This window comes from Procambarus clarkii, chromosome 27, assembly GCF_040958095.1.
Source record: "Procambarus clarkii isolate CNS0578487 chromosome 27, FALCON_Pclarkii_2.0, whole genome shotgun sequence".
In the NCBI taxonomy this organism is placed as follows: Eukaryota; Metazoa; Arthropoda; class Malacostraca; order Decapoda; family Cambaridae; genus Procambarus; species Procambarus clarkii.
Window position 1 is genome coordinate 16,460,459 of NC_091176.1, and position 13,911 is coordinate 16,474,369.

At 41.1% G+C, this 13,911-nt stretch overlaps 1 protein-coding gene across 1 annotated transcript; it reads left to right on the plus strand.

The window, feature by feature from the left end:
• The first annotated feature begins 9,367 nt into the window (after positions 1-9,367).
• Positions 9,368-13,260, plus strand: LOC138369175 (mucin-21-like). Its single transcript, XM_069332112.1, has 3 exons — positions 9,368-9,749; positions 11,453-11,839; positions 12,287-13,260. Exons 1-3 carry the CDS (start codon positions 9,368-9,370, stop codon positions 13,258-13,260), a joined length of 1,743 nt encoding a protein of 580 aa, XP_069188213.1.
• The last annotated feature ends 651 nt before the right edge of the window (positions 13,261-13,911 follow it).

The window sequence follows — 13,911 nt, forward strand, 5'->3', positions numbered from 1 at the left end:
AGAAGCAACGCAACTGGTATGTACAAGACGCCTTAATCCACTTGACCATCACGACCGGACATAATGAGGTGATAGCCGAGGCTATTTGAACCACCCCACCGCCGGCACTCGGATAGTTATCTTGGGCATAGCATTTTACCAAATCACCTCATTCTTAGGGGCACACGTGAGGAACACAAATGCGAACAAGCCAGAATGGTCCCCTGGACAATATGCAACTGAAAACTCACACCCCAGAAGTGACTCGAACCCATACTCCCAGAAGCAACGCAACTGGTATGTACAAGACGCCTTAATCCACTTGACCATCACGACCGGACATAATGATGACCGGACATAAATTCATATAGCCTCGGCTATCACCTCATTATGTCCGGTCGTGATGGTCAAGTGGATTAAGGCGTCTTGTACATACCAGTTGCGTTGCTTCTGGGAGTATGGGTTCGAGTCACTTCTGGGGTGTGAGTTTTCAGTTGCATATTGTCCAGGGGACCATTCTGGCTTGTTCGCATTTGTGTTCCTCACGTGTGCCCCTAAGAATGAGGTGATTTGGTAAAATGCTATGCCCAAGATAACTATCCGAGTGCCGGCGGTGGGGTGGTTCAAATAGCCTCGGCTATCACCTCATTATGTCCGGTCGTGATGGTCAAGTGGATTAAGGCGTCTTGTACATACCAGTTGCGTTGCTTCTGGGAGTATGGGTTCGAGTCACTTCTGGGGTGTGAGTTTTCAGTTGCATATTGTCCAGGGGACCATTCTGGCTTGTTCGCATTTGTGTTCCTCACGTGTGCCCCTAAGAATGAGGTGATTTGGTAAAATGCTATGCCCAAGATAACTATCCGAGTGCCGGCGGTGGGGTGGTTCAAATAGCCTCGGCTATCACCTCATTATGTCCGGTCGTGATGGTCAAGTGGATTAAGGCGTCTTGTACATACCAATTGCGTTGCTTCTGGGAGTATGGGTTCGAGTCACTTCTGGGGTGTGAGTTTTCAGTTGCATATTGTCCAGGGGACCATTCTGGCTTGTTCGCATATATATATATATATATATATATATATATATATATATATATATATATATATATATATATATATATATATATATATATTTATATATATATATATATATATATATATAGGGGGGTACCACCACTGGTGCAATTATAGGGACCCACAGCCTCAGAGAAGGGAACACAGAGCATTCAGGGAAAAACTTGACATTTAACTCCGAATACGAAAGAGTGTTCACTTCTCCTACCACCCCCTTTTTTTTTTATTATGATGTACACTTTATTATGCAAGGTTATACAGTTACATATCTGATTTTATAAAAAAAATAAACATTAAGAGGACACAAGAAAAAGTTCGCTTCCTAGAGGCTGTAGATTTCCTCGAACTCCTCCGACGCCGGGCAGGAACCGAGGATGCAGCGAGCATTCCCCCTCTGGATCGCGACACTGAGGCGCTGAAAGAGAAAACTTGCTGCTCTAGGGTCTCTTGTGGTGTCAATGAGCTTGGAACCAAGATCCTTAAGAAACCTTCTTGCACTCTCACCCCATGGGCCTAGGGTCTCAGACCCTATTGGAACGAAATTGTACCTTTGATCTAATTGCCTGTACTTGACTGACTTTTGTTTTTCTCTGTGTGTCGCTGCGGCTCCTGCCGTGCCGGCAGAGAGGGTGATGTATGTCGTTGCCAGGGTGGATACGCAAGTATAGTCCCATGCTAACTGCCTGCCACCCTTCCACGGACGCAGTGTGATTCCGTCTGGTCGGCCGGCAAAGCTAACAGAGTCACGGTTCAGTAGGTTGCGGGGCTCTCTCTCCGCTGGACACTGAGCAGAGGCAAGGCTTCTTTTAATGATGTCGTTGACTTCGTCGTGTCTAGTGTGCCAACCACCCGATTTTCCACAGTGCAGGCCATGCAATCCATATTCGTCAGCATCTGCCTCGCCGCAAATACACCTGTGAACAGTGTGGATAGGGGCAGCAAGGCGGAGAGCGACTGCAATACGGAGCTCCTGCGGATCAAGACGTGTGCCTGTCGCAGACATAGGGACTGCCAGAAGGAAGTCCCCTGCATGGGGAGCCTGCACAGCTGTGAGGCGTGCACGATCACTGGGGGTTGTTGCTGCCTCCAGCAAAGCTGTGGCTTCTTTGTCTACAATGGGGCTGTCCCAACTGGATTGTTTCTTGGCTTTCGGCATGGCTGGTCTGAGTGCTGGGTCTGGGTCTCACTATATATATATATATATATATATATATATATATATATATATATATATATATATATATATATATATATATATATATATATATATATTTATATATATGACCTAAATAATGTCTAAAAATGCTTCTGCTAGGCCTGGGATTATTTATTTAGGCCTAAATAGGCTAGAAATGGTTTATGTTCAGGCTGTTTCAGTTTTTATTATCATCTATAAAATTTCAATACTACAAAACGTCCAATTTTTTAGTTACAACGGTCTGTAATTTGCATATTTCATCCACTGTAGGTATATATATATATATATATATATATATATATATATATATATATATATATATATATATATATATATATATTTATATATATATTTATATATATATACTGTGATGTGTCGAGGATGTGTTCTCATTAACATATGTCTACATAAAAAAATAACGTGAGATCAAATTAAAAAAAAACAGAAGGCTTATTGGTCTATAGGAGACAGGTCCTGTTTATATCCACCCATTCTTTTTCATATGTATATTTATAACGTACGCTTCCTCCCTCTATAACCCCCCCTTTTCCTACTATCCTTCTCTGTTCTCTTCTCCTCAGTCTCCCCTTCTCTCCCTCTTTCCCCCTCTCTCTCTCTCTCTCTCTCTCTCTCTCTCTCTCTCTCTCTCTCTCTCTCTCTCTCCCATATTACCTTCGCCCTCTATCCTCCCTTTTATCAATCTTACAAATCTTCTCTCCTCCAAGTCCGTGTGTATGCATAGTCCGTTTGTGTAAAGTTAAAACAAGGTAAAGTAATTATCATGAGAAATTGCTAAGCAAGTTTCACTATACGGCACTTGGAAGAGATAGGACGAGGTGAAAACAAGGCGCCCACAACCTCCTGGACCATACGGTATCGAACGCCGACCTGCAGGAAGCGAAGTCGTCGCTGTACCGACCATTCCAAGTGTGCTGGAGGAGACTCACTACACATTTTTCTGAGAATGACGAGTATTTTGCTCCGCGAAGAGCAGGTGGGACCTGCCAGAGCCTTGGTAATATATCAAAAGTTTAGCATTAGTGGCGTCCAAGTGGGTCATCAGTGACGCTTACATGTGTAATTCATGACACTAAATCAATGCTAATGTTATTTGGATGACATTTGAGTGCAAGTCAAAATATTCTGACTCTGAGCAATGCTTGCCTAGTTGAGTTTGTAGGGCTGAGCATAGTTCCTAATGGCCACTTTTTCTGGTCTGGAAGGATTGAATGGACGTCAATGTGAAACTGATCGCCCCTGTTCATCCAGCAGTAATTGGGTGCCTGGTTGGTAATCTATTGACGAGTCGAATTCCAGGGGGGAAACTAGTAGTGTCAGGCTTGCCATGAGCTGTGAGAAAGGGAAGTTCTCGACCTGCTAACCGGGGTCAGAAGTCGTCTGTTCCTGTACTCACCTGTGTAAAAAATATTGGCTGTAATCTTGGATACTTTAGGCAGAGTGGTTATTGTACTGCTCTAACAATCCAAGATCTTCCAGTTCGAATCCTCCGTAGTACGTGGTGTCGTCTCATAGTTCACTTTAAACTTATAACTTATAACATGTCATCCATTCAGATATTCAGACATTTATAGATATAGATAGATAGATATAGATACGTCCGATATTTAGTTCACAAATATCTGATACTGCGTAAAAAACACAACTGTTTGGCCAAACCATAAACATACGAACCCAAGCAACCTACCTAACCCATCGAGGCCGATGCAGAGGAAGCGTCAAGATTACGGGGCTTTGCCTTGCACTAACACGTCACATTTTTAACGTATGGTAGATTGCAGATCATGAATGAATCGACTAGAAAATATTAGGGACCTGTAGCACAATGGTCTACGTTCTCGACTCTTAACCCGAAAGACTCGGGTTCAATCCCTGAGCGGGACAGAAACGGCTGAGCACGTTTCCTTATACCTAATGCTGTTGTTCACCTAAAATCAAATTAGTACCCGTGAGTGTTATCTCGGGGAAGCTCACTTGACGGCCTACCAAAGGGGGTAACTCGATAAGACTAAGTACAGGCTTCCTGTCCCTAACGACTGGAATTACAACAGTTCCTGGCACTGTTATTGAACAGTTTTTCACTGCTAGAGGGGAAAAAAATCACAGTTACCCCTCAGAAGCATGAATCGAACACTGAAATGTTTCCAAGGATCAATTCCTAGTTGTGTTTCCCCTATCACTTGGACTGGTCGATACAGCGACGCCCTCGCTTCTTGCTGGTCAGCGTTCGATCCCCAACGGTTCAAATGGTTGAGCATCTTCCGTCCTCCGTCCTCTCCCAGCTCCATCTAAAGTCGTACTGGCGTTTTCTCCTGATACTTAAGTCTTCATGGTATAAATAGCTTCATTCAAGCAAAAGTTTTCAAGATTAAATGAAAAAATCACAAACAATTTTGACCCCTGTGAGAGATAGTGTACTTTACACAGTACTCTTCTAAGAGACAGTGTACTTAACACAGTACTCTTCTGAGAGACAATGTACTTAACACAGTACTCTTCTGAGAGACAATGTACTTAACACAGTACTCTTCTGAGAGACAATGTACTTAACACAGTACTCTTCTGAGAGACAATGTACTTAACACAGTACTCTTCTGAGAGACAATGTACTTAACACAGTACTCTTCTGAGAGACAATGTACTTAACACAGTACTCTTCTGAGAGACAATGTACTTAACACAGTACTCTTCTGAGAGACAGTGTACTTTACACAGTACTCTTCTGAGAGACAATGTACTTCATACAGTACTCTTCTGAGAGACAATGTACTTAACACAGTACTCTTCTGAGAGACAATGTACTTAACACAGTACTCTTCTGAGAGACAATGTACTTAACACAGTACTATCCTGAGAGACAGTGTACTTTACACAGTACTCTTCTGAGAGACAATGTACTTTACACAGTACTCTTCTGAGAGACAATGTACTTTACACAGTACTCTTCTGAGAGACAATGTACTTAACATACAAAAATAATTTCCAACATATGCCTGACCAGTATCTAATTATTTTACTAAATAATAATAATAATAATAATAATAATAATAATAATAATAATAATACCCTTTCCATCAATATTATGGGTCTCGTCGTCTCGGCTGGTCGTACTAAGCTTATAAAGAGGGGGTAATTAACTTAGGTAGGACAAGTTAAGGCCATTCACCTACGGCCTCTCCCACCACCCCTCCCATTGACCAATAGTGGGAGAGGGATTTTTTTAGGTGACCACCTGTCCCACGTCACCATCCCTCTCCCCCCACCACTTCACACTCTCACTCTCATTAACCCCCCTCCCCCCACCCTCCCACACACCCACATTCTCCCCTATCCCCACCCCCCGTTCAGATATCCGGCCGTGTGCGTGTGTGTATATATATACATATATATATATGTGTGACGAGCATGGGTGGACCGTCCTTCTGTGCCAGCTCCCCCTGCTCTTCACTCTCCGGCTCTTGCGAATTTTGGTAGCAAAATCCTTCCTGAAGTTCGAAGCGCTTCGATTGCTCCATAAAAGTAAGATAGACTTTAATTTAGGGAATAATTCACAATAATGTTGCTGAAACAAATATACCCCTCCTCGACTACATATATGATATGAGAGTGGCGACGTTTCGGTCTGTCACGACAAGGATGGAAATGCCGTCTGTAGAACGACCGAAACGTCGTCTTTTCATTTAATTTGATTTGTGTGAATTTGTTTAGTTACTTGTTCATGTTGAATTCGTGAATGAGAATTTCTTTACGTAATAATACATATATGAAACAAGATTTTTGTTACAGTTTAGGAGTTCATGGAATACAACCATATATTATATTACACAAATAAGTTTATATAAAGGATAAAAAGCATTCGCCAGTTGTGAAACGTAACAGATATTAATAGGCTATTACATGCATAAACATAAGCAGCTTATCTTCTTGCTTCTACTGTCTCTGTGTTGGTCCAGGGTCTTGAAGTAGGTTAGACTGTAATTATGAGTTAACTGGTTGTTGATGTCTAGGACCTCGTTGATGTCTTGGACATCAGCGAGGCCCTACACATCAAAACGTCAAGACCAGCAATCAACAACCAGTTAACACATAATTACATTCTACCCACTTCAAGACCCCGAACCAACACAGAGACAGTAGCAGCAAGACCATAACTTGCTTATGTTCATGCATGTAATAGCCTATTATTATCCATAATGTTTCATCCACTTCTTCATCTCAATCACGTCCTGTACAACCTCACCCCTAAGCGAATAAAAGCCTTTGAAAAAAACATTTTTTCACCAGTTACAGCCTCGCTCCTGTGCCAGGCAAGTCCACTACGGGCTCACCATACCCCGTGCTACTTGGAACTTTTTGTTCCCACTAGCTGAATCTTAAAACAACAAACAAGCAATTTTTCAGAACCCAGAACTTAGAGGTGAGTTCTACTTACCTTTCAGTTCTGGGAGACGCGAGGCCTCAGTTCACAGGGCATCGCGGCTGAGTGGACAGCGCTAGGGGGTCTAAGTCCTAAGGGCCCGGGTTTGACTCCCGAGCGAGCGAGGCAGAAGCATATGGGCAGAGTTTCTTTCACCCTTGATAGTAGACATCACAGATGGAAAAACAGATTGGTTAGAAAGGTGGGGTCCAAGAGCTAATAACTCGATTCTGCTGGCACGAACAGCAAATGCAATCTAAGTGACTATACGAGTCATAAATACTCATACTCCGCCCAAGTAAAACAGAAACAAGCAACACTTAGTTGGCCAGCCAGAGGATTAGGGCCCAAGCACGAATATCCCTGCAAACAAAAAAAATATAAACAATCAAACTGTAAATACACTCACATATACTCACACACGCACACTCACCCACAATCTCACTGACTCACAAACACACACTCACACACACACATGCACACTCACCCACAATCTCACTGACCCATAACCCCCCCTCCCCCACACACACACATGCAGAAATCTCTGGCTAACAAAATAATTTTTCCTGTACAGAGATGACCAGAGGATGCGTCCCGTGGCTGCTGGTGGCCTGTCCGGCCCTCTTCCTCGTCCACACCCTGGCTGACGGTAAGAGTGCACAACCTGTCTTCCTAATACCACGTCGCATCTTGACGTATACACTACCTAAAGCCAAAAATTGTCGTACTAGAAAATGGCTCGCGAAATTGACATTATGTTCTGTTTTCTGTTTTGGGTCCTCTGGTTGACGGGCACACCCACAAAAATAAGAGCACTTTAGTACGACGGTTTCTTGACGTTGGGAAATCTTAGAAAGACGGGCAGAAGAGCAATCTCTGTTCCAAGTTAAATTAGTGCTAGAGAAAAGTCCGGATACTAGCAAATTGTGTCTTTATTTTTAAGATGACTGGCCATCTCTGAAGAGCAATTGTGGCGGTCCTGTGTGTCTTAATTCTCCTCAGCATAGTCTCCTATGATGGGGAGAATTAAGACCATCATGGTTGATGGTCTCCCATCATGGTTGATGGTCTCAGATGGGGTGACCATCCCTCTGGTGGCCTGGGCTCGAATCCTCTGAGGCGGCCATGAAGGTAAAGTGAATGTAGAGTAGTAAACAAATATATTATTCCTACCCGTTGTCTCTCTCTTACAGCAACCTCGCCTACAAGCACACCCCCGTCGAGCTGTGAGATAGAGGGTCAGCTCTATCCGGATCAGTCCATTTTGAAGCTCGTGTGCTCTGAGCTGAAGTGTTACAGTGGTCACTGGAGGTACAGCAACTGTAAGTGAACACTCCTAGCACTATGAGTGGTACTCTGAGTACTCGGTGATGCTTTTGTGGAAAGTTGTAAACACATTTGTAAACCCACTATTCTGACGTGTAAATTTTGCTTTTTTAATCTTATAAAGTAATATTTTGTATATAAAATGTTGTATGAAAATTGTATATAACGAGCCTTCAACCGAGATGATGGTCAATTACAAATGAGTAGGACGATCAAATTGCAAATAGAACTGCACCGTGTTAGAGTAGTGTTTCTCAACTTTGTTTTCTCATATCGACCCCACTTTTGGCTGTTTTGCAAATTTTATGTAAAGTAATCGCCTTCCTTAACACCAATTATTGTTTTGTATAAAACTAAAAAGACATTTTACTTATTGTGTTAATATTTATTCATTATAACCCCCCCCCCCCTTGTGCTTGATACTTTGCTGCTAGATTCTCAATATTTGATTTGATTTTTGAGAGTTTTAGTGTTATGTTTTCTTGCGTGTATATATTAGTTGTACCTCTTTCCTTTGTCAATATTTTATTGACTGCAGTAAAGCCACATTCAACCAAATATGAAGGAATGCACAACAGTATCACTAGCCATTTCGGACCACATCTTTGCATTCGAGTTGTTTATTTGAATTTAACAGCTACAATTTGGCCATTCCAGCTCTTTTCAAATTTGTATTTGCATTCATTATTGCATTTTAGTTCAATAAATTCCTCTTGGATCTTTTCGCTGACAGATTCTCTATCACAGCCAAATGGATCTAGCGGCCATGGCTTGACTTCAGAAGAAAATATATCTGAAAGTCGGCTATTCAAATTTTCTTTCAATGACAATAAATAATCTGCATCATTTTTATGATCTTGTTCAGCGAGGTTTCCAATTATTTATGTTAAATTGGGTATGCTATTGAACTGCTTTTTTTTTTTAAACTGGTTCGAAAAACACCTATTTTTTTCCAGTAAAAGCTATCAGAACACGTTTGCAGTCCAGCAACGAACATAATTTGTCTCGAAGCTGAAGCGATACTTCATTGAGTTTTCGAAGAAGCCAAACCATTAAGTAGATGTTACATTTGTGGTTCTTTATTTTCTCTGCCAAATCAGACTCCTTCTCCACTTTCAAAGAAACTAATTATTGTATCAGATAGGCTTATAAATCTGGCTCGGCAAGTTTCCTTTTGAAAGCCATCGAACTTTGTGTGGAAAAATGTGTTTAATGTGCTTCGTTATTCCTTTGTTATCACTAAAACCTTCCCAAAAAGTTTGTCCTAATTAGTGTGTGAGTTTTAATTTTTTCGACTATTTTAATAACTATTGCGAATAATTCATGAAGAACTGGATTAAAATATTGGGCAACTAAATGATGGCGCTGCCTGATACAATGATGGGGCTGCCTGATACAATGATGGTGCTGCCTGATACAATGATGGTGCTGCCTGATACAATGATGGTGCTGCCTGATACAATGATGGTGCTGCCTGATACAATGATGGTGCTGCCTGAAACAATGATGGTTCTGCCTGATACAATGATGGTGCTGCCTGATACAATGATGGTGCTGCCTGATACAATGATGGTGCTGCCTGATACAATGATGGTGCTGCCTGATATAATGATGGGGCTGCTTAATACAATAATGGTGCTGCCTGATACAATGATGGTGCTGCCTGATATAATGATGGGGCTGCTTGATACAATAATGGTGCTGCCTGATATAATGATGGCGCTAGATTACACAATACACTGTAAGATCCACGGACATACAATTTTTAATTAAGCAATAAATCCCATATATCTTTCCACCATGGCAGGAGCGCCATCAGTTGTACAAGATACTAAGTTTTCAAATGGCACTTGTTTTAGTTTAAACCAAGATCAAAAAGCCTAAAAAAAATGGATAATCCTATTCATGATTTTACGAACTAATTTTTCGTCACACATGTCATAGTCTTCATCTATAAAACGGACATATGACATAAAAATTTCATTACTGTCACTAACTGTTGATTCGCCATATTTAATTGAGAATTTTCTGCTATTTATTTTTTCGACTAGTTGGGTATTTTACATCAGCTGGCATTTCATTAATTCCTTTCCGAATCGAATAATTACTCAATGGCAATGTTTTTCAAACACTTAATGAATCTTGAAGCAACACAGTTTTTATAACAACTCCAAAGGTTCAAAACCTTCAGCTACTGTACGCGGACATCCAGTTTTTGCAATATGTGCAAATTTCATAAGATGCAATCATTCCATTTTATTTGCTTATGTACCTTTTCTAAATAATGAAAGAACAGGGTTTTGTCCCTGTTCAAAATGCGATTTAAATTTGTTGAAATAATTAATGGGTTTGTACATTGTATCAAGATGTTTTCTCTTGAATGGCTCTACAAGTCTTGATGGCTTCATTGCTTCATTTGAAAATTAGCTGTTCTGAATAAGACAAAAAAAGCTGTTTTGGGTCAAATGGACTGTAAACAAAGCCATAAGACAAACACGCCTCCTATAGATTGTCTACACTTCTCTCTTTCAGCAGTCGTTATTAATGAAACGAGGGTCACGAAAACCGAATAAACAAGTAATGATTTGTACACTTTTAACGTAGTTAATTCAATTACCATCACAACATCAATACCATTAATGGTTATGTCTTCTCATAGACATTATAAAACAGGACAAAAGACCACAATTAATATATAAGTTAAAAACTTGGAATAAATAACTACGTTAGAATGTAAATCTGTATATTTTAATTTACGAATAATGTTTATAGATATAACGATTTTCTTTTAAGAAAAATCCGTTTGTATACGACAATCATGTCATATAAAATAATATGTCACATACAAAGAGGTTGTGTATATGACAGAACCCCCATAGGCCCGCCTCAGCTCAACTAACGCCCCTGTTGAGAAAAATATTATAAAGAATGTTTTACCTCTTCAACGTCCGTCATATTGCAAATTAGTTATCACATTTAAAGCATCTACAGATTCGCCCAAAGTTGCTATCACTACAATCGTCAAAGTTAACTCCCGACAACTGCAGCAACTGTGTCAGATAAATTATAGGTATTGCGAAGCTGTGTGTCTATACTGCTCCAAATGCAGACGAGGAGTTGCAATAACGTGGCTGAAATATTTTGACCAAACCACACACTAGAAAGTGAAGGGACGACGTTTCGGTCCGTCCTGGACCATTCAATCAATCGACTTGAGAATGGTCCAAGGCGGACCGAAACGTCGTCGTCCCTTCACTTTCTAGTGTGTGTGGTTTGGTCAACATATACTGTTCCAAGTTCGGCCGGAGTCTCCTAAAGATTATTATAATGCTTGTGAAAGATGTCACACGTATTCTCTGAGGTCTCTGAGTGGAAAAATAACAGGAACCGCCTATTTAATTACTATTGCAGTATTATTAAAGTTATTACTTTTTTTCTTTCCAGGTACCAATAAATTAGACAAACGTTCAGCGGCTGAACTTCGCGGCATTGTCACAACCAAGCCACGTATCACAACCAAGCCACGTATCACAACCAAGCCACGTATCACAACCAAGCCACGTATCACAACCAAGCCACGTATCACAACTAAGCCACGTATCACAACTAAGCCACGTATCACAACCAAGCCACGGATCACAACTAAGCCACGTATCACAACCAAGCCACGTATCACAACCAAGCCACGTATCACAACTAAGCCACGTATCACAACCAAGCCACGTATCACAACCAAGCCACGTATCACAACCAAGCCACGTGTCACAACCAAGCCACGTGTCACTACCAAGCCACGTATCACAACTAAGCCCCGTATCACAACCAAGCCACGTATCACCACAAAAACAACAAGAACTAAAACGCCTAAAACAGTCACCACATCAATCCATGACACCACTCCTAGCCAAACTACTTCATTTGTCCCTGACACAACCCCAGAGCAGACCACCACAACAGAACAAGACACCGCCACAACTAACCAAGACACCACCACAACTAACCAAGACACCACCACAACTAACCAAGACACCACCACAACTAACCAAGACACCACCACAACTAACCAAGACACCACCACAACTAACCAAGACACCACCACAACTAACCAAGACACCACCACAACTAACCAAGACACCACCACAACTAACCAAGACACCACCACAACTAACCAAGACACCACCACAACTAACCAAGACACCACCACAACTAACCAAGACACCACCACAACTAACCAAGACTCCATCACAACTAACCAAGACTCCATCACAACTAACCAAGACACCACCACAACTAACCAAGACACCACCACAACTAACCAAGACACCACCACAACTAACCAAGACACCATCACAACTAAACAAGACACCACCACAACTAACCAAGAAACCACCACAACTAACCAAGACACCACCACAACTAAACAAGACACCACCACAACTAACCAAGACACCACCACAACTAACCAAGACACCATCACAAATAACCAAGACACCATCACAACTAACCAAGACACCACCACAACTAACCAAGACACCACCACAAACCAAGACACCACTACAACTAACCAAGACACCATCACAACTAACCAAGACACCATCACAAACCAAGACACCACTACAACTAACCAAGACACCATCACAACTAACCAAGACACCATCACAACTAACCAAGACACCACCACAACTAACCAAGACACCATCACAACTAACCAAGACACCACCACAACTAACCAAGACATCATCACAACTAACCAAGACACCACCACAACTAACCAAGACACCATCACAACTAACCAAGACACCACCACAACTAACCAAGACAAAACCACAAACCAAGACACCATCACAACTAACCAAGACACCATCACAACAGAACAAGACATCACCACAACTAACCAAGACATCACCACAACTAACCAAGACACCACCACAACTAACCAAGACATCACCACAACTAACCAAGACATCACCACAACTAACCAAGACACCACCACAAACCAAGACACCACCACAACTAACCAAGACATCACCACAACTAACCAAGACATCACCACAAACCAAGACACCACCACAACTAACCAAGACACCATCACAACTATCCAAGACACCACCACAACTAACCAAGACATCACCACAACTAACCAAGACACCACCACAACTAACCAAGACATCACCACAACTAACCAAGACATCACCACAACTAACCAAGACATCACCACCACAAACCAAGACACCACCACAACTAACCCATAACAAATAATAAACCCGACAACTGTCTCCAGAAATGACTAAAATAATGTGACGAGAAACAACGGATATATGGTCAGGTACGACCATTAACGCGTGCAGAGAACATGACACAACAAGTTGGTTGCAAACAACATAAATGCATCCTACATATATGAAATTAACAGGAAAGTGACATATCTTAATAATGACATATCTTAATAGGTATGATATCGACAACCAGAAATTGGTTTGCATCATCACGAAGGAACTATGATCAGACTACCTTTCAGCAACAGCAAAAGTCATCGAAGATTATTGAGCAAATTATTAAAAAAAAGATAAGATAATTCAGTTGTGCTATTGTCAAATATTTATGTGTTCACAGATATTTATTTAAACGATGATTTTCACAATTATATGCGATATTTTCGATGATTTTCACAATTATATGCGATATTTTCGATGATTTTCACAATTATATGCGATATTTTCGTGAAAAACAGAGTAATCGTCGAGATGAAATACCCATTATATATCTCGTCATAAACGTTCAAAATAAAGCTAACTTAACTTAGATATAAACTGGAGAATCTTAGAATCGAAAGTGGACAGGGAAGAATATCAGAGATAAAAATAAACCTCTATTGATGGTTTCTTGAGACTAAAGATCAAAGG